This window comes from Nyctereutes procyonoides, unplaced genomic scaffold, assembly GCF_905146905.1.
Source record: "Nyctereutes procyonoides isolate TBG_1078 unplaced genomic scaffold, NYPRO_anot_genome, whole genome shotgun sequence".
NCBI lineage: Eukaryota > Metazoa > Chordata > Mammalia > Carnivora > Canidae > Nyctereutes > Nyctereutes procyonoides.
Window position 1 is genome coordinate 30,559,901 of NW_026575121.1, and position 22,258 is coordinate 30,582,158.

General features: G+C 34.3%; 1 protein-coding gene across 1 annotated transcript in view; it reads right to left on the reverse strand.

Moving 5' to 3' along the window:
- The window catches only part of MYCBP2 (MYC binding protein 2), a 262,011-nt gene that overhangs the window by 100,746 nt on the left and 139,007 nt on the right, over positions 1-22,258 (reverse strand). Inside the window, 11 exon segments of the mRNA XM_055335749.1 lie at positions 103-247; positions 1,568-1,740; positions 4,152-4,201; positions 6,491-6,578; positions 7,388-7,506; positions 8,843-9,068; positions 14,855-15,073; positions 15,751-15,851; positions 17,326-17,468; positions 19,646-19,824; positions 21,570-21,701. Coding sequence (XP_055191724.1) covers positions 103-247; positions 1,568-1,740; positions 4,152-4,201; positions 6,491-6,578; positions 7,388-7,506; positions 8,843-9,068; positions 14,855-15,073; positions 15,751-15,851; positions 17,326-17,468; positions 19,646-19,824; positions 21,570-21,701 — 1,575 coding nt within the window.

Genomic DNA, 22,258 nt, shown 5'->3' on the forward strand with positions numbered 1-22,258 from the left:
GTACTGCAAATGGACTCTAAAAATCACTTGTGTTTTCTAAAATTTTATTAGTTAAAATAGTTAGTACTTTGATGACTATAAATTTAATTCTGATATAATTACCTTCATATTTGGAACATGTACCACATCCCCATACTGGTCTTTTGTTTGAACAGTTATGGTGGTAGGCCAACCACAACGAATATCATCCTTGTTAAGGATTAAAGATGTTTTCTGAGGATCAGCATAGGAGTCTGGCTGAAGCCACCTGGCAGTGATGAAAAAACAAGCAAAACTAAACATTCATAAATACCTTTAATGATTAAAATGAAATTAAACCAAATGAATAAAACTTGTATCAAACGAAGTGCTAAAACGGTATCTTCATTTCACACCCAGTGACAATCACGAGCATCTCCCTTGCAAATTGTTAATGACAAATTCAATAAAAAATATGCCAAAGTATAGGAGATTTCTGATTTTAATAAATAAAATAGAAATAATTTTAAAATTAGAAAACTTGAAATTTTAACATGGCTGACATAAAATAACTGAGAAAATGAATTTAGGTTATATATATTTGAAGTCCTAAGTACACTCATTCTTACTGAGGAAGGTGGGAAAGAACAGCTCCTCTGTAAAAGCGGTGATAGAAATGGCATTCTGTTTGCTTGAGAACAGCAAGGTTAAAGATACACTGTTAATTTTCTCTTTACACAATTTTTCAACTATTGTCCCGTACTACCTTCCCTTCCATGAAAATTCTATCAAATTTCTATACTTTGGGATATTCATTCTTGAATTCATTGTATGATCTACATTCAATGTTGTCCTGAGAGATGAGTAATAACTAATTCTGTCACATTTGGGAAATTCATTCTTGAATTCATTGTATGATCTACATTCAAGTTGTCCTGGGAGATGAGTAATAACTAATTCTGTCACATGTTACACAAAGTTAGCAGTGAGGCTGACTTAAAATATTTTCTGTTCTCCAGTCAACATTTTGGTTTTTGGTTTTTAAAAACTACAGAGGAATCTCTTTTTAAAAAAATAAAACTGGGAAGAAATTAGACTTTTCTATTTATTAGTAAGATCACACAAGCCAGTCTATTGTTTTCTTTTCATTAAAAAAAGAAAAGCAAATAGTAACAAAATCAATGAGAACTTTACAACCTCAACTGATTACACTTAAATTCTTTTTTTTAATATTTAAATTCTTAATTTATATTTGTATTATTGGTAGACTTCAAAAGAAATCTTATTAAAATAAAATACAGTGATAAATTTTATTCTAGATAGCAAATGTTACTATCAAATACATACACTTCTCAATTATACCATGTGCACCATTTTTTTTAAATAAAAGTTCACCTAGGAAACTTTAAAATCATAAACTACCATGTATTTTAAAAACATTTTAAAGTATTTACCATTTTATATTTCAGCAAGTTCAAAACACACAAACCACATTATTTTTGGCTGCATTTTAATATCCTAATAACTTTCCTTTTGTTTCTCTTCAGAAATGAAGACTGAGGCAAGTCTTGAAAGTCAGTAATTGTAGTACTTAAATAAAGCATATTACCTTGCAAGCCTCCCACCACTTGATCCTGGAACACAAGCAATAAAATCATCCAGAAAGGACTGTTCATTGCTTTGGATTTGAAGTGGTAAGTTTCCTTCAAGTGCCTCTAATATAGTTGGTGAATGAGAAAGAGCTAAGCCCTTTCCAAGAATACCAGAATGGGTTTTGCACACCTGATGAGTAAAAGAGAACATTTATGTGTTTTAAAAATGTAAAATTTTAATTACTTGAGTTTCTTGAACTTGCACACAATTTTAGGTAAGCCTTTCTGGGGAAAGTATTTTCTCTCCATGTTCCAGTACTCCTTTAGTCTAAAAGTAGATAATATCCCCAGAAGGGAAAAAGATGGGATAATACTTCCGGCCTCCCTTCTTCCACAAAAATAAGTAACACATCAGAGATCTGCATACTAGCCAAGACAGTTCACCTCTACCCACGCTAGCCCTCCATGTGCTATGTCCCCATCTGTCTGCACCAGGCCTCTCTTCTGCAGGCAGCTGTGGAGGTCTCCCAATTTTTGTGTTCCCATTATTAGCATCATTTCAGGTGGATTATCTCTGCTCTCTTAGGTAGGTGGGTACCAAGGTCCTGCCTTGGGCTGAAAGTGGACAGAAGCCTGAATGTGGCTGTACATAAATTCCATTAGCCTGTTTAAGCCTTAATTAAAATTAAGAAAAAAGGGTAGACAAAGCTGAAAGTTTAGTTCTCATTGATGTGACAATCAAGTCTTATGTTTTGGAAAGACCTGCTTTAAATGCTGAAATTCTAGAAACTTTTTAGTAACGACGTATTTCAAAACAAAGTATTTTTCATAGAAAAGGAATATACTTCCAGTACTATCACATTTATATAACAGTACCTTTGCATTCTACAAGATACAAGACACAAAAACCATGATCTTTAAAGTCAAACAGACTTGAATTCAAATCCTGACTTTGGACAAGTACTATGTGCTCTTGAGCTAACAAGTTACACACAATTCCTGAATTTGCAAAATGTATAAACTGGTGATCAAAAAACATCTTCTTTACTATGACTATTATAAAATTTAAATTATATAACACATATAAAGTACATACTACATTGCCTAAAAAGTAGCAGGTCTTTTTTTTCTCCCCTTAAGATTTATTTTATTTGATAAAGAGAGAGAGAGAGAGAGAAAGAGAGAGACAGAGAGAGAGAGAGTAGGAAGGAGCAGAGGGAGAGAATATCCAAGCAGACTCCCGCTGAATGCAGAGCCTGACACTGAGCTCTGAGCCCAATGAGGGGTTTGCTCTCACAGCCCTTGAGATCAGGCCTGAGCTGAAACCAAGTGTCGGATGCTTAACTTAACTGACTGAGCCACCCAGGTGCTGCAAGGAGCAGGATTTTAATATATGTTAGATCACCACAAGCCAAAAATATGGGCAATCCGGGACATCAGATTTTTTTTAACAAAACAAAATAAACACCTCTTTATATCTGGCCTAAGTGACATTTTATAAACCACAATAATCCCTGTAATAATGAAAAACATATGAGTTCCTTAATGGTTCTGTTTGATACTGTATTTGGTTTTTTTTTTTTTTGATACTGTATTTCTTAAATGTTTATTGAATTTTTGTATATCTTAAAGTAAAAAAAATTAAACTTTAAAAAAAAAACAGAAACAAAAGCTGGTGGATCTTTAAAACCCAGAAGTTTCTTAATATTATTGAGGATACCAGGGCTCCCTACAATTAAGAGAATAGTGATCAAGATCATGGACTTTGTAACCCAGTGCCAGAGTTCAAATTCTAGCCTGGTTGCTTACTAGCTGTGTGATTCTGGGCAAGTTACACAAGTTTTCTAAGCCTCAGTTTCCTTACTTGTAAATGGAGATAAGAGTCTATCTTTCATGGGGCTGCTGTGAGGAATAAGTGAGTTAAAAATATGCAAAGTGTTTAGAATAGTAGTTGACATGTCAAGATCAAATAAATGGTTGTTTCTGTTATTACCGTTGTGATCAATTCATCTCAGGAAATAAATAAGATGCAAACTACTAGCTATAGATATCAGAACTGAATACTAGCCTCTATCTCCTAATTAGTTGAATTCTTAGACAAATCACAGAATTTCTTTGAACTACAGTTATTGTAACTGTAAGGTACAAGAGATAAAACTAACCTCAAAATGTAAATCCTAAAATAAATAATATTAAAGATACCATAAACTATAAAGTACTATACAGATATTATTTTAATTACTACTACTAAAACTCTTTTTCCTATTTTTCTAACTGGTAAATAGAACTTCTTTCAAGATCCAATTTAATTGTCATCAGTTCTGCAAAGTCCTCCCCTACGCCCCCGACCCTTGGTAACTTTTCTTTCTCTAGCAGGATTTATATCTCACTCCAGATTTAACAACTATCATGCAGCACAGTAAGAGCAGACTTGGGTTTCTCTCACCAAGAAATTATGAACTATGTATTTTTATTCACCAATGAACAGAATGAAGTACTTATTGAAAGTACTATATTCAAGAAAAATAAGGTTAATCTGAATGAAACTACTGCTTTGAAATTAATGTACAAAATTTATCTTTATGATGTTTGGGACAATACCTGCAATGCAGCCTCTTCAAGAATTTCAAGATCTTCCTCTAATTCATTACCTGTTATGTGAATGAAAAGTTTCACCAACATATATCAGTATTTAGCTTAACATTCTAGTCTTTTGCATTCATTACACCCTTTTCACAGTTCCAGAATTCCAGACTGAAAGACTGAAAAGAACAACTAGCATTCTGGCTCAGTCTCAGTGCTTTACATTTTAAGATGTAATTTTCAGTGCAAATATAAACCACAATTCTCAAGGCAATACTCAAAAAGTATTCATTGTGTGATTTGCAAGATATATACACTCTATTATATAACATACAACTACATAAATATATACTCTATCTTGCAATATATATTTTTGAGCATCTGTGCAAGTATGTACAAAAATTGCCATTTCAAAAAATAGACGGCATATAAATTTGAACAGGTATTAACAAATTTTCTTCAAAGGTTACACCTATTCTTTCATGTAAATAAAACACAAGATGTCTCATTTGCTCATACATGCAACAACATCCAGGAGGAACAGGAGAACTGAGAAGTATGGAAGGGAAAAGGAAAAGGGAAGGGAATAGAAAGGGAAGAAAGAGTAGAGAAAGAGAAGGGAGGAAAGAGGATGAAGTGGGAAAGGTAGTCTCAGACTGAGGGGCTATCGATGGACTTCTAGGGGTGAGAATTGGGGAAATATAATAGTAATGTGTTTTATTTCCAAACACTGTAAAAACACATCTTAAATCATGTCCAAGTATCATAGAATCAGTAAAGATTTTTAACCTTAGTTTCATCTTTACCATCCGGATTATAAATCAACTTACAGATCATACAAATTTGTATCATATTAAGAGGTACTATCTCTGCTACTGCCTCATTTCTCTGCTGTGCCTCACATGAAAACTCTAGTTCTAGAGAACTATCTATCTATTCAACCTGTCTCCCCATTCTGACTACGCATTCTCTCACTCCATTCTAAAGGCCTTCTGTTTCTCTCATTTTATTGATCTATTTCTTGTTCAGCATATAAATAACCAACAAGGTTTTCCATCCGATGACAGATTTTAATTGACTTCTCAATTGCATTCAAAAGGCTGATGAATGGGGGATCCCTGGGTTTGGCGCACCTGCCTTTGGCCCGGGGCATGATCCTGGAGTCCCGGGATCGAGTCCCGTGTTGGGCTCCCAGCTTGGAGCCTGCTTCTCCCTCTGCCTGTGTCTCTGCCTCTCTCTCTCTCTCTCTCTCTCTCTGTCTATCGTGAATGAATAAATAAAATCTTAAAAAAAAAAAAGGCTGATGAATGTCCACTCTCTCCTGGTTTTACTCCTACCTCCTTGGTTGCTGTACCAGGGTGGTTTTTAAACCCTCTTCCACTTGCCTGTCCATTTTTGACACTCTGGCAAATCCCACCGTTGATCTTGGGTGATCTTCTTGTTCTCATTTGCATTCCTCTTCCTAGCTTCTCTTTCACATGGTCTGTCTTTAAACATCAACTGTTCAAATGACATTTCCACTGACTTGTCCCCTGAGTGCCAGACAATGAATATTCAATTGTCTACCTGGTATGTCCACTAAGATATTTTTTGAAAGATTTTATTTGACAATAGAGAGAGAACATACAAGCAGAGGGAGTGGGAGAGGCAGAGGGAGAGGCAGGATCTCTACTGAGCAGGGAGCCCAATGCAGCGCTTGATACCAAGACCCCAGGATCATGACCCGAACCAAAGGCAGATGCTTAATTGACTGAGCCATCCAGGTGCCCCTGATATGTCCACTAAGATATTTTTAAAACATCTCAAACTTTTGGCTTAATATCACATATCCAGTGCTTAACCCAGTGCCTGGCACATAGCATTTATGTGCCTAGGGAGGGCTTTTTTTTTTTAAAAAAAGATTTTATTTATTCATGAAGGAGAGAGAGAGAGAGAGAGAGAGAGAGAGAGAGAGAGAGAGAGAGAGAGAGAGGCAGAGACACAGGCAGAGGGAAAAGCAGGCTCCATGCAGGAATCCTGATGTGGGACTTGATCCTGGGTCTCCAGGATCAGGCCCTGGGTTGAAGGTGGTGCTAAACCGCTGAACCACCGGGCCTGCTCCCTAGGAAGGGTTTGTGTGCATGTTTGTATGTGAAAACAAAAGACCAGAGGATACTATTCAGTCTTCATTAAAGAAAATCCAAACTATCTGTATATTAAAGTTACTGCTCATGAATGTATGGGACTACTGAATTCATTTTGCTAACTTATTTCAGAATGTCATAAAATAAACATGTTCTACTCTTGAAATTAAAAATATATATTAAAAATACATATATATATATATATATAAACACCTAGTACTTGACCAGACTTACCAATAGGAAGTGCTAGATCCTTTTTCATCAAAGCTGCAGCACAAATTCCACCAAGATTGGCTAATTCTTTTTCCAACTGAATGACTCCCTGGAAAGAAAAGAAAGAAAAGAAAGAAAGAAAAGAAAAGAAAGAAAAGAAAAGAAAAGGAAAGGAAAGGAAAGGAAAGAAAAAGAAAGAAAGAAAGAAAGAAAGAAAGAAAAGAAAAGACAAGAAAAAGAAAAAGAAAAAGAAAAAGAAAAAGAAAAAGAAAAAGAAAAAATCAGCTGCTTTAAAAAAATTTTTGGAAGATAAAGTGTTTGGAAGATAATGTGGATTATCAACATAATGTGATTTGTATCCAAGCATAACTTTTGATACCAGAAGGAAGAACATGTTGGTGAGTGGTTAAATAGAGAGTGGAAGAGGGTCAATAATATGTCTTCTGCATGTTATAAGGTCCAGGCCTATAGGCTAACTGTCCAAAGAGTTTGTCATTCACTACTTTGAAGTAACGTGATCATTTTTTTCACCTGTTGTTTTACTGTATGATTTGAAACATTTAGAAGAGATAGAAGTTAGTCCCATTGTGAAATCAGGTTCTATTATGTACTCAGGAAGGTAGAGCCACCTGAGCAGATTTGGAGCAGGCGCAATTATACTCTCTTTAAAGGCTACATTATATTGCACAGACCCGTTCTCTTCATGTATTAAAAGTGAAAAAAAAATAGGAACACTACACAAAACTAAACTATAACATGTTTTAAATTATACACCCTAACTTAAAATAAATTTCAGGCTTCTTGAACATAGGCAAGCAAAGAGAACTTTAGTTAATAGCAGCCCTCATTAAAAAAAAAAAAAAATAGCAGCCCTCAGAAATGCAATCTTAACAGAACGAGAAGATAATTCATTCTTACCTCATCAGGTCCAGGGCTAAACTCATATCCAATTGCAAAACATTTAAAACCATAGAAAGAAGCTTTGTCATCTTTCACATAATCTGATGCAGTCTCCAATGAAAAAAGGGCCTCATTTCCTAAGAGAAAAAGCTAACATTGAGTTCAAAATCTGAAACAATTTCATTAACATTTCCCTAGCTTTTTTTTAAAGATTTTATTATATATATATATATATATATATATATATATATATATAGAGAGAGAGAGAGAGAGAGAGAGAGAGAGAGAGAGAGAATGAGAGAGCAAGTGAGCACGTGCACAAGCAGGGAGAAGGAGAAACAGATTCCCTGTCGAGCAGGGAGCTTTATCCCAGCACCCTAAGATCATGTCCTGAGTCAAAGGCAGATGTTTAACTGTCTGAGTCACCCCAGTGCCTCTCCGTATCTTTTATCTATTTCAAAATAGGCAGCAATACAAACTGGATACAAAAAAGCCCAGTCTTTTTGAGGTGGGCGGTGTTCCTGTATCTACTTGAATAAGACTGCTAAAAACACTGCTAGCCAACAAACAGAACCATCCCACATGAATTATTATTTTTCTCTATGACCAAGCTCTCCTTATCAAATATTCTACCTTTCTGTTACACGACTTATCGTTTTTCATCTGTCAATTACTAGAGTAACCTAGGTTAGTTAGTTAGCCTTTTCTGTTTCAGAGTGAGCAATCCTCTTACCTGGCCCCTTACAAACAAATAAGGTGGGTCAGACTAGAAAAAAGAAGCTTCTGAATTCAAATAGCCTATGAATTTGAGGAATCACAAGAATACTGATGGTTAATCAGTTAAAAACACAATAGACTACATACACTTTTAATAACTTACAAACTTTCTCTGAAAGGAAAACACCAGTAACAGCAGTAACAAAAGTGCTGCTTTTCTTTCTCTCTCTCTCCCTCTCTCTCTCTCTCTCTCTCTCTCTCTCTCTCTCTCTCTCTCACACACACACACACACACACACACACACACACACCCATCCAAGCCCGAAGAACTGAAAACAACAGCTTTAACATAATTTAGAAGGTTAGGTGGTTGACCAATTCTCTTGATTGGAAATGAGTCCTGGTTAAGTTCTTAAAGTCTTGCACTCACTAGGAAAATAAAAGATCAAATTCACTTTTTCTATAGTTTGTTCCCAACTTTACAGCCAGCCACTCCTCAATATTAACTCTGCTTTGGTCAAGCTATCTTTTTTTTTTTTTTTTTATAAGATCCTCACAACAATCTCTCTTCTAAAATTCAGTCATGCTATATCCACTGTCCAGGGTCGTCTTCACTATTCAGGTGCAATCTGGATGCGTAGTAGGTCTTGAAGAACTCTTTCTAAAAGTTGTAAACATTTTCAGTGATGTATCCTTACTAAACATAATTATCACAGATGCACAGATTTTACCATATAGAAGAAAAAAATAACTTACCTGGCAACACTAAAACCATAGTAGGCCACCCAGAGGACCCTGAAAATTTCTTTAATTCTATCCAGGAATTAAGATTTTCATGAACAGATGTCAATTTTGGTCCATATCCTGAATTTTGAACAGTTCTGACAGGAATCAACAAACGAAGGACATCTTCTGACTGTGCAGTGCCACACTGGGGGTCAAACTCGATTGTCATCCACCGTACACATTCTGGGAATGTCACCTGAGATCAACAGGCAAGAGAACACTTTATTTGTTAAAAAAATTTGACTTTTGTTTTTTTCCTACTTTAGAAACAGCTCATACTGTAAAGATGATGCTTTCAACATATTGTAAACTGATTTTAAGTAAGAAATTAATAGAGTAGCTTCAATATAAGAAATCAAGGTATTCACATTAAGCATCAATTGTCCTGACTCTCTACTTACAAGATTTACTTCTTTCTACCTAATGCTTGATTGACATTACATTAATAATGTTTATAAGCACACAGATAACATTTAAAAAATATTACAAGGCTGTGTAGTTTCCATAAAAGTTGAGCTATCTAATTTTCTTGTGGAACAGTTTATTTATATAATAAATTTTCCATTTCAGTCAGAATTCATTTAAGGAATTTAAGTAGGTAAATGAAAATATAGTTTGATGGGTAAAATATATAGATATATTGATAGAAAGTGAATAAATCTCTAAAATGTAAGGTTTTAGTCACTTTAAGGTTATCCACTATTCATAGGATGTGCTATAAATGATACTTTTCATTAGCAAAATACTTCAGAACTTCATGTATTAAGAGAATAAACAGTAACACACGACAAGGGGTGCCTGGGTGGCACAGTGAGTTAAGCATCCGACTCTTGATTTCGGCTCAGTTCCTGATCTCAGGGTGTGAGATGGAGCCATACAGCAGTCTCCACATTTAGCGGGGAGTCTGCTTTTCTCCCTCTCCCCGCACCCATGTGCACCCACGAGTACACTCTCACTCTTGCTCAAATAATAAATCTTAAAAAGAAAAAAACACACACACACACGATGAAAACTTAGATTTTTATATTTTCCTAAAGTTTTTATAGTAAATAAAACTTAAAGTTTTACTATGAGTTTATGATGGCGTATAATTATATGTATTTTTAAGGCCACTTTAAGCTTCTGTCATCATCATGGTAGAGAAATTTCTGTTTTGGTAATCAAATTACAATTAAATAGGACCATGTTAAATAGTAAATTATGAAACAGTTATAGGATATGATACAAGTATTAAGAAATTTCCTAAGTATGATATTGGTCTAAAAACATTAGGACTAAGGCAAACATTTTTAGAAAAGGATTTAAAAAAAAATCTCCATTTAAATGAAAAGGTCAACCTTGTTCATAATTACATAAATGCAAATTAAAATGAAAGTAAAATACCATTTTTCCCATTTTATTAGAAGGTCCAATATTTAACCATTTACTCTGTTGGGGAGGCTGTAAAAAAACAAGTACTCTCAAATATGGTTGGTGGGGACATAAAATGGTATAACCTCTACAGAAAGGACTTACTCAACATCTAGCAAAGATACTTATGCATTCACCTTCTGAATCAGTAACCCTAAACGTATGAAGCATATGGCTCTTCATTCCATTTTTGTTTGGCCCAGCAATCCCACTTCTAGGAATTTAAATATATATTTCTGAATATATTAATAATAATCCCCAAACATATGCACAAGGTTTTCACTACAAAAAAATTTACAGAGGGATCCCTGGGTGACTCAGCAGTTTGGCGCCTGCCTTTGGCCCAGGGTGTGGTCCTGGAGTCCTGGGATTGCATCCCACATCGGGCTCCCTGCATGGAGCCTGCTTCTCCCTCTGCCTGTGTCTCTGCCTCTCTCTCTCTGTCTCTCATGAATAAATAAATTCAAATCTTAAAAAAAAATTTACAGAATGCTGAAATGCTCATATATAAGACTGACTGAATAAACTATATCGTCACAGTGGAGTACTAAACAGTTATAAAAAAGAATGAAGATGATCTCTTTAAGCGGATATGGGGAGAGTTCTATGCATGTTGTTATATTAAAGAAGTACAAAATAGTATATTTAGTGTGCTAACATTTTTATATAGATTTTATTTATTTTCTTGAGAATGAAAGAGGAAGAGGGAGAAGCAGACTGACTCCCTGCTGAGCAATTAGGACACCAATGTTGGGGGGTGGGGCCAATGTTGGGGGGTGGGGGGGGAGGCTGGATCCCAGGATCCTGAGATTATGACCTGAGCCCAAAGGCAGATGCTTAACTGACTAAGCCACCCAGGTACCCTGGTGTGCTACCATTTTTAAATAAAGAGAAAAATAAGACTACATCTATATCCATCTATCTATTTTTCAAAAAGGAACACAGTAAGGAAACATCAGGATATTCAGTGGAATAGTGAGAAGCAGAGAAGGGAAAGGGCAGGGCCTCATAATTCTGAGCATATTATTTTGTATAATGTCATTTTTGCAGTCATTAATATTTTACACATTTAAAAAATAAAGTTAAGTCAAGCAAGATGGGGGAAAACTCACAAAAATTAAGTACAAGAAACCAAACTAGCCTAACTTTTTTGCAAAGTGATCATAAAGCAACCTGTATATATAGATAAAAAGTACTACAAGTAAATTCTGAATATAGTACTTTGTTATATAATGCCAGTGGGATATATTCTAAAGACAAACATTTTGCAAGGAAATTGATTTTACTTAGTAGTTTTATTTTTTACAATGACAAGTAAATGGGATAGGCATAAAGAAAAGACTGCTATGATGTTGATTGGAACTAGTGTGGAGTATTCAAAAACTGATAAAAACTTAGTGAAAGGACATAGAATCCAGCATGAATGAACTTTCACTAGCCAAATCAATTAAAATTTGAGCATCCAAATGTATATTGACAGCAAAGGATTATAACATTAAGCAAAAAGAAAATAGTTAAATCTGTATCTATATAAAGACATAAAATGAATGAATGGGTGTTTAAAACTGGAGGGATGGGAAAACCATCTTTTACAATAGAATACCACATGGAAGGAATAGAAAGCCACCACTTTGAAACCACTATAGCAACAAGTGATTTGCGTATGGATGCTAAAACCACTGGATGAAATCTGTTAGGGAATGGTAGTTTTTACATAGTCTCTAGCCATCTACATATAAACCTTTTCAAAGGAAAAAGATGTTTTTCTGGCAGAGAAATTTGCCAGATATCCTCTTAATCAAGTAGTAAGTACTTTTGATAGGATACTCTGAGAAGAATCACCTATGAAGTGCTGCTGCCCAAAACACTTGACCTAAGTTTAATCACTAGGAAACAATCAATCAAGTCTAAATAAAAGGAAGCTTTTACAAAATCATTGATTTTTTTTCCATAAATGCCAATGTCACGAAAGTCAAGGAAAGCCTGAAGCACTGCTTCAGATCAAAGGGACACAGTGAAGACTTGACAGCCAAATGAGCCCGGCTGAATCTCAGATCCGAGTTTAGAAAAATGCTATAAATGCTGTTATTGGGGCACCTGGCAAAATGTTTAGCTTATAACATGATATACTACTTCTATTTATTATGATACTATAGCATCAATGTTAAATTTCCCTAAATTTGATTAGTATGTTGTTGCTATACAGATAAATAAATCACTGTTCTTAGGAATAAGGTGATAGGTCATTTTCACTTACTCTTAAATGATTCAGTGGTAATAAATACAGATACATAAATATAACAAACGTGGCAAAATGTTAACTGATTAAGCTGGTTGAAAGGCATATAGGTGATCACTGCATAAATCTTACTTTTTCCTACAGGTTTGAAATGTTTTAATAAAAAGTTGAAACACATGGGGAATGAATAACATACACTACATATCAGCATCTGTATGTGACTATGCTTACATTAAAAAAAAAAAACAGAAGGATAAACTACAAAGTCATGATAAAATGAAATGATGAAATGTTACCTATGATAGGGAAGGAGGGAACAGAGTGAGGGGATAAAGGTAAGAGCTAGACTTCCCTAAATACCCTTTGCTTTATAGATTTGAATTAAGATAATGTAATAATTTAACTTGTTATAAAATAAGTTATAAAAAGCAGTGCCTAAAATCTTAAAACAAAAAGAAATGATGCCAAATGTATGTCCAATTAGTGGCATAATCATAAACAGATTATTCCAACTTACTTTAAAACACAGTAATTAACCACACTCACACACTTTAAAGCAGTAATTTCTTTATACATCCTAGCTGGGATACACCCAACAAACAAAAGACACACATATCCCCCAAATGAATAACTGATTTTCTAATTCTAATATTCCCAGTGTCATCAGGGACAGTAATCTAGATGTATGAGAAAGATTCAAGTATTCAAGTATAAATAAGGTCCTGTGGACCTTATTTCGAATTAATATCATCAGTACAAACTTGAGGTATTTGATCTTTACAAAAAATATATATACATAAATATATCTATATAGAAATATATACACACATATAAAAATAATGTGTGCCTGTGTGTATAAATACATGCACGTTTATGTGGGGCTGTATGTACTAGTTCTGTGTACTTTAAATATTTAGAAACAATCACCAACCCAAGAAAAATGAGCCAAATTCTTCTTGCCAAACTTTGGCTTTTATATACCTATCACCATTAAAAAGAACCAGGGAATTTTGTAAAAATGGCTTTGATTTCAGATATGAGGCAAGAGATGTAGAAGATGAACCTAGAACATCGTATACCAGAGAAGGACGATGCTATGAATGACTACAAAAGGTATGTCTAAAGGATTCAGAAGGCAAGCTGAAGAGGCTTCCTATCTAACAAAGACATATGATACAGTATCTTAAATAAAATTTAAGGAAACAAAAGAAGTTAGAGGGGAACTATAGATAACAAGAGACTTCAGAGACATAATAAACCATCACAATGTATGGATCTTTTCTAGATTCTAATTCAAAAAGTTAAAAAAATGAAAACTTATTCAGACTCTAATTCAAACAATTAAAAATGCACAAGATCACATGAAAGAATTTGTTTTGGTGTAATAATATGGTTACTTTTTTACGGATCCTTATATTTAGAGATGCATAATGAAATATCCATGTATGTGCTTTAAAATAATCTAGAAAGGGATAAAGGGGTGGGGAATAAATGAAACAGGTCTGGCTAAGAGGTGGGTGGAGGGATAGGTGAAATTAGGTGATGGGGATTAAGGAGTACACTTGTGAGGAGTATGAGTGTTGTACGTAAGTCCTGAATCACTATAATGTATACCTGAAACTAATATTACACTATATGTTAACTAAGTGGAATTTAAGTTAAAACTTTAAAGAGTTGGTAACTACTGAATCTGGAATGATGCGTAAGTGGAGTGACTATATTAGTTCGTCCTTTTTTGTTTACCATAGTCTGTAATAAAAAGTTGAATATTTTACAAGCACATAAAACTTATAATTAAATTGATGAAGCAGATGAATACTCCCTCTCCTCAATTTATGTGATACAACTTAAAACGCAAGCAAGAAGGACTCTGGAATACACTATAATAATATTCTATTTAAAAATGTTTTATATGGTTTTGTTTTACATAATTTATATTAGAGAATCTTAAATCCTACTTTGGATATGCAAATTTTTGGAGTTCAGGTTATGGCTTAAATATCAGTTCCAAAAATATGATCTTTAAATTTTAATGCTTATATCCACCACTATTACAATACATAATATGCAGTTTAACATTACATACTGTACTATACTTGCAAAAAATATGAGAGCAATTCTCATAAATACTCCAAAGCTATATGCTTTAACAATAAAAATTCTATCTTAAACTCTTTTGTGTATCTGACAGTGCCTAAACATCTGCTGATTTCTATATTTAAATACTATAACAAGTTATACTTCTAAACAGAGGCAAAGTATCCCTTAAGATATCATTATAAAACAACAAACCAAGTTTTAAATTTAAACTCTGACTAGGAATCGGTGCCTACCTTGTAGTGCATCACACATGCAGGCTTATAGGGGTGCTCACTCTCTATGACAGCATAGTGATTAGAGGTTGTACAAGCAGAGAGGCCTTGCTCAGGCTGGTTTCCTGTAGTGCTATCTGTTGACTGATTAGGATTGAACGCAGGGGGTGCATACTTCTGATTCAAAATGGCAACTGAGGGAAGTAACTGTTGGACAAGGCCAAAGACCTCTACAGCCACCTAGAATAAAAAGAAATGATTAAAAGAGATAATAAAAGTGAAAATTGCTTTAAAATTATTTACTATAATTGTTGGCTATCCCTAATTACCAAGGACATTACTGAGAGTTCCTCTAAGTTTTCATTCAAAGAAAATTTTGTTCTATGGAAAAGAAAGATTTACCTTAGATGTCTTAGATGTTATATGAAAATAACCTCATCTATACTTTTAAACACTTTGCCTTTTTGTAATCTGCTGTAAAATGGTTTTACTCAATATCTAATTATGCCAAAGAATCAATAGTTTATGATTTCCTCCATGTTTTGACTATTTCACAATTGTAAATACCCTTATCCTTCTACATTGATATTCTTATCCAAAAAGACTTGGCATCAACTTCCTGAATTACAATAACGTAAGTTAACTTAAACTTTCCTTATATGTCATAATTCTAAAGTAAATTTCTCATTCCCAAATTCTTCAAATGTAAAGCCAGTAAGTAAGCACAGTAATACAATAAACAAAATGAAGAACAGAGAGATTTAACTGATAACTTCTACCATTTAACTCGTCTATCTTTGTGTGTTACTTGTAACCTAGATACTTCAAAGATTAAAGTGTTTATAAAGGAAAAATACAAAGTCTAAAAATAATGATATTTTTAAAAATACAAAAAATTACAGAATTAAATTACACACCTTGGGAATAGCAGCAGCTACTGGTCCTATGTAGGCTATAATAAGGGGAAGCAGCATGGAAAACAAACTGGAAGAGCTAAGCAGTTCTGGAATGTCATCAGCTAAAAAAAGTCATTAAAACTATAGTTAGAAGGTAATTTCATTGTATTGTATATATTCTGTATTAAATCTATATTCTATTCTCTTGAGCAAAATAAAATTATAGTTGACACTGAATGCTTGTAAGAGACCTGGCCCTATTCTAAGGGCTTTATATACATAAGCCATCTCAATTAATCCTCAGAATAAGATACTTTTATTATCTCTGCTTTTCACAAGGGGAAATCAAGGTACACGTTAAATAACTTAACCAAAATCATATACCTGTAAATGATAAACTCAGGATTAAAACCTACAGTAACAGCCATGATTTTAAACCATAAGTGTTGATACCACACATGACTATATGCATGACATTAGGCTAATTACTTAATTAGTATGTGCCTCAGGTTACTCCCCTGTACAAACGAGTAATAACAGTACTTCCCTCACTGTATGTTACGAAGATGGAGTTAATATATGTAAAACGCTTAGAAAAATGCCTGCACATATTAAACACTACAAAAATGCTGTTATTAAGCTATATTGTCTTCTATTTTACCAAAGAAAGCATCTTGCTGATGGACATTTTAATCATTGATCCATGAGCATGATTCTGGAAAGATAAGTTGAGTCTAGGTTGAGATGACCTTTACATTAAAGGCCAATTATTCCCAAATACTTCTTTCTATATCTGTTGTTGCATCAGAATAGGATGCACTTATTTAAAAATACAGTTTCCTACCCCAACCCAAACCCCTAATTTGGATAGGTCAAATATTCTTTATTTTCAGCAAGTTTCCCAGATGATTTACTAGGTGATTCCCAAATGTACACTAGGCTTAGGAACAAATGTTATAGGTAACAGTAAGGCTGGGTGGATAGCAATGAATCCTTTTGTAAATGAACTCTGCTGTCAGTGTAGAGGATGACTAGGTAACTAGATGGGGAGTGGGAGAAAGGTGGCTGTGAGATTGCTGGGATGTTATCCATCCATGAGGAAGAAGACACATGCCTGTACCATGGTAGCTTGAACTATGGAAGAACAGATAGGGGAATACAAACTGGAGGGATGCCAGTGGAAGAATTCACAGAACTCAAATCAGATAAGTGAGTTTGGATTAGTCAGATCTTTGGGTGAATGGTGATATCATTACTGGAAATAGGACATATAGGAAGAAAACCACACCTAAAAGAGAAAACAAAATGCTTTTTGACTACTAAAGGAAGGATAAGGCAAAGACTCAGCTTAATGAAGAGTTTTTCTCTTATTAGATTAACTAAGAAAGTAACAGGTAGAAGGTAACTGGTTTTTACATTCTAAAAATCCTGCATATGGAGAGTATGGCTTATACAAAATGAATGTATATGTATGTACAGATCTACAATGAATAAAACACTCTGGGATACTGTAAGATGGTTCCTCTCAGTAACTCTGTGTAGAAGTTACAGAATAAAGAATCTAAAATATGACTATTAAGAAAATAAAAGTCTTACCATCCACTGCAAGAGCTCTGTGCAAGAGGTCTTTTGCGGCTCGAACAACAGTGCTTACCACAGAGAGAGCTCTGCTACAGTTTTTATCTTCTTCGTTGGCTTTACTTAGAAGCTGGGATTGTAAATCTCCATCAAATTCACTCCTTTAAGAAGAGTAACACGAGATTTTACATGGTAGGTAAAACATGATCTAACTCTCTTATCATATCTAGATTAGAGCTCCTCACTTAAAGTTAAAAAAGCTAAAGTTGTAACTATATAATTTCAAGAAGTGATAGGACTTCAAAGAAAAATAAAGCAAAGTAAGGAAATAAAGTTATTTTAAAATAAGACCACAGAGAGTCAATTTTAGGAACTGATATGTAACCAAAAGCCTGAATTATATTAAAGAAAAAAAAGCTGAGGGAAAACATTCAGGTGAAAGGAAGAGTAAGATAAAAGCTGAGACAAGAACAAGATCAGCAAGTTTAAGGAACAGAGTGAAGACAAGTGTGACTGGAATGAAAGGAACATGGAGGGTAACAGGAAGCAGATCATATGAGCTTTGTACACCTCTGTAAGACCTTATAATTGATAATGGGATGGGAAACTGAGAGGACTCTGAGCAAAGGCAGAACTTGACCTGATGCACATTTCTGTAAGATTCCTCTGGCTGTACTGTGCAGAACTGACTGTAGTAGGAACACAGCAAAAGGAGGGGGCTGGTTAGAAGCTGTAAAGTTACCCAGGGAACAGCAGTGCTGGTCTGGATTAAACTGTTAATTATGGGAGTCAGAAAAGGTCAGATTTAGAACATTTTACTTTGTTTAATTATTAATTAAGTTTAGAGACAGAGTGTGCACACATGGAGGGGGAAGGGCAGAAGGAGAGAGAGAATCTTAAGGAGACTCCATGTTCCATGGGGCTTGACTGTACAACCCTGAGATCACAACCTGAGCTGAAATCAAGAGTCAGATGCTTAACCCACTGAGCCACCCAGGTGCCCCTAAATTTAATTAATTTTAAATTTAAAACTAAAGGCATTTAAAGCTTGGTGGCAAACATAAATATTTAAAACACTGTATTCTGTGTAAGAAAGTCTAGATAGCAGATGCTTCTAAGGGGCTCTCCAACTTTTTGAAATATATAACTTCTGTGCATGATACGGTTTTAATGCATGGTTTGAGATTATCATGGTGCTATGTAACAAAAAGTTTTTTACGATTGGGTAAAAGCACTAGAAAACACTTGTATCTCGGCAGCAACACCCCACCAGGAAGCTATTTAACACCTACCATTTCTGTTTTATTTCACATGCAGCAAGGCAGGAGAAAAATCTACATCCAGGATAACAGTTTTGTATTAATTGCCCAGTGTTCCCAGACTGTTTACGAAGGAAAAAGAGGAAGCAGCAAGTCTCTGAAAGTGATACACAACCTTGGTGCTCTGAGGCTAAGTCAGGATGAGGGTAGATACAATAAATGGTACTCACTACCTAGGATTCTAGCTAATTCACTAAAAGAAAAACTCAGATAAGGTGACAAATGTATATTTAGATTTTTTTATTCCAAATTGTTATCTTTCTCTTTTTGTACTATTTACACAGGGAATGGATAAGAAACATATTATGTACTCTAGGACCCCAAGAACTGGATTCACAGATATCAAAATATACTACAGACTAGATCACAGGATCAAGGCAACACTAGTACTTGGATAGTTTATTGGATCATTAATTTTTGGTATTTTTAAATGAAATTAATAAATTCCATTTAAATTGGAAACTGCAGACCAAACACTATAAAATTGACAACAAATAGCACATATGCCCAAGACATAAAAATTTCAAAGATATTAAAGAAATAATGACAAAAACATTTTAAAGGATTCCCCTTTATAGTAAACACTGAATTTATTAAAATGAGATCTTTTTACATGAATTAGCACAGGTATGTGCAAGGCAGTTACGTGCAAGGCAGTTACATGTATAATTATAATTGTGCCTTTAGCATTTTTACCTTGGTAATAAACTATACATCTTCTGTCACTTTAAGATAGTACCCTTGTCTCTACATACACTTATCTATAGTAGAGTATTTATGGAATCACACCCACTCACCTGTAGTAGAATAACTGGAATCACACACACTCACCTGTAGCAGAGTATCTGTGGAATCACACATACTCACCTATAGTAGGATATCTATGGAATCACACACACACTCACCTGTAGCAGAATATCTGTGGAATCACACACACTCACCTGTAGTAGAATATCTGTGGAATCACACATACACACTCACCTGTAGCAGAGTAACTGTGGAATCACACACACACTCACCTGTAGTAGAGTATTTGTGGAATCTGTCCTCTGGTTTGGTTTGTGCCATTACTACTCAAGCTGCATGTGCTGAATGTGAATGTCACACCATCAGGGCACTGGACTGTGGTCATTCCTCCATCTCCGTTGGCTGTACGGCTTCCATAGTTCCTCAAGCGCACAGCATATTTAACATTTTCCTTCACGATAAAGATGTAAAACATGTTTATAAGGTACAGAGAATATAAAAAACCTGGACAAATATACTGAATTCCTTTGGCATATTTATAGATGATCTCATTGAACACATTTGTAATGAATCAAACAGAAAGATAAGTAACATTTACTGATGTTTATTTTATTTATTTTAATTTTTTTTTTAAATTTATTTACGATAGTCATACAGAGAGAGAGAGAGAGGCAGAGACACAGGCAGAGGGAGAAGCAGGCTCATGCACCGGGAGCCTGACGTGGGATTCGATCCCGGGTCTCCAGGATCGCGCCCTGGGCCAAAGGCAGGCGCCAAACCGCTGCACCACCCAGGGATCCCTACTGATGTTTATTTTAAAAGAAACTAAGTACCTCATGTACTTAGTACTTCATGTGCTTTAATCAAATTAATCCTTAAAATGACCTCATGAGGTAAGTACTATTACTATTTCTATTTTACAGATGAGGAATCTGAGGCACAGAGAAGTTAAGTAACTCATTCAAAGTTACACAGCTAATAAGATGGAACTAGTATTTGAATATAGGTAGTCTGAAGTAAGTTCCAGCTCTTACCCACAAGGTAACAAAAGACTTAAACTACATAATCTAACATTTTTCTTTGATGGGTTTCACTTTTGAAATAATTTGAAATAATTTCAAATGTGGGAAAAAAATAATAGTGAATCCATAGATTTTTTTAAGAGACACTTAAAGACAGAATTAGGTGGAGAGAAATGGGAAAAAATATTCATAAGCAAAAATTGTCTCAAATAAGATACACTGTGCATACAAAACATGAGATACAGACACTGGTGCCTTATAATCTATGATATAAACTTCATAGTGAAGATTTTTTGTTTTTTGGTACCTAAACTCTTTTTGATAATGTCTCTGATGAACTTACCTTATCCAAAATTCTGCTCTATAATAAAAATAATAATTTATCATTGAATTTAGAATTACTCCATTCATTGTAAATATTAAGTAAAATTTATTTTGCTTACTACTTATTTACTGCTACACAATAAAGTTATATGAATAAACAACTTTTATAACTTTTATAACAGTAACTTTAATAGTTAATACTCTATTAAGTCCACTTTATTAAAAAGTGAGTTTTGAAACAAGAGAAGGAAAGACAGGAACTCATATTTACTCAGATTCTATACTGTGCTAGGCAGGGAAACAAGTACTTTATCTCATTATTATTATTATTATTTAAAGATTTTATTTATTTATTCATGAGAGAGAGTGAGAGAGGCAGAGACATAAGCAGAGGGAGAAGCAGGCTCCTCTTGGGGAGCCTGACATGGGACTCGATCCCAGGACCTCAGGATCACAACCTGAGCCAAAGGCAGATACTCAATCACTGAACCACTCAGGTGCCCCTTTATTCCATTATTTAATTTCATCTGAACAACACTACCATGTAGGGGCTTTCCTTTCCAATCACAGATAAGTCCCAGAGTGGTTAAATAATGATGTCCAATGTCTTAGAGCTACTATGTGGAAGAGCAGGCATCTGAAGCTAGTTCTGACTCCAAAACCTAACAATACTTTCTATAATACCAGATTTTAAGAGACCTTTTGCAAAAATAGAATATAATACAATATCAGGAGTACAGTAGTGACTCTATAAACATCTAAAGTACCACTAAGGAATACTTTTCATTACTTTTTAAGTTCACTACATAATAATACCTCTTATTTACAAAAGAACCATAATTGAAATTACCTTTAAAGGAACAACTTTGTCAAGTCTGATTTCAGCTATATCACTGGGTGAATCATCTGTTGTATAGGTTCCTTTGACTAATTCTAGAGATGTCCATCTGTGAGAATGAGTTGAATCTCCTGCATGTTCACTCTAATTAAAACAAAACAAAACCCACCATATTCTTTATTGTTTTTAAGCAGTTTATTTTCTTGCATATAAAATTATCCATTAGCATTTCCCCATACACACTGAAGAAAAAACCTTTGGTATGCTAAACTATTTACTTTTATCTGATTTCCTGAGGACTCTACAACCTAAATTATTTAAATGGGCTTTTCTCATTTGATGTCTTAAAAAGATTCCTACTTCTTCATTAGAAGAGTGTGAACCTAATTATAGAGCCTAATGAAATAGGGAAATAAATTAATTGCTAAAAAGAATCAAGATACAGATTTCTATTTATTATTAAATGATTTATATGGTACCTTTCTGTCCCATTTTAATAAAATTTTGTGAAAGCTCAGATTCTTTAAATAATTTAGAGAATATAGCAAGATACAGTTTAATCAATCAATAGTACCTTTACTAATAATCATCCACTAGCACTCTATGACAAAATTGTTTTAATCACTGGCATAGGTAATAATATCAATCTGAATATTGTTCTTGTTTCTTAAAAAACTACAATAGCCAAAAAAAAATTATAC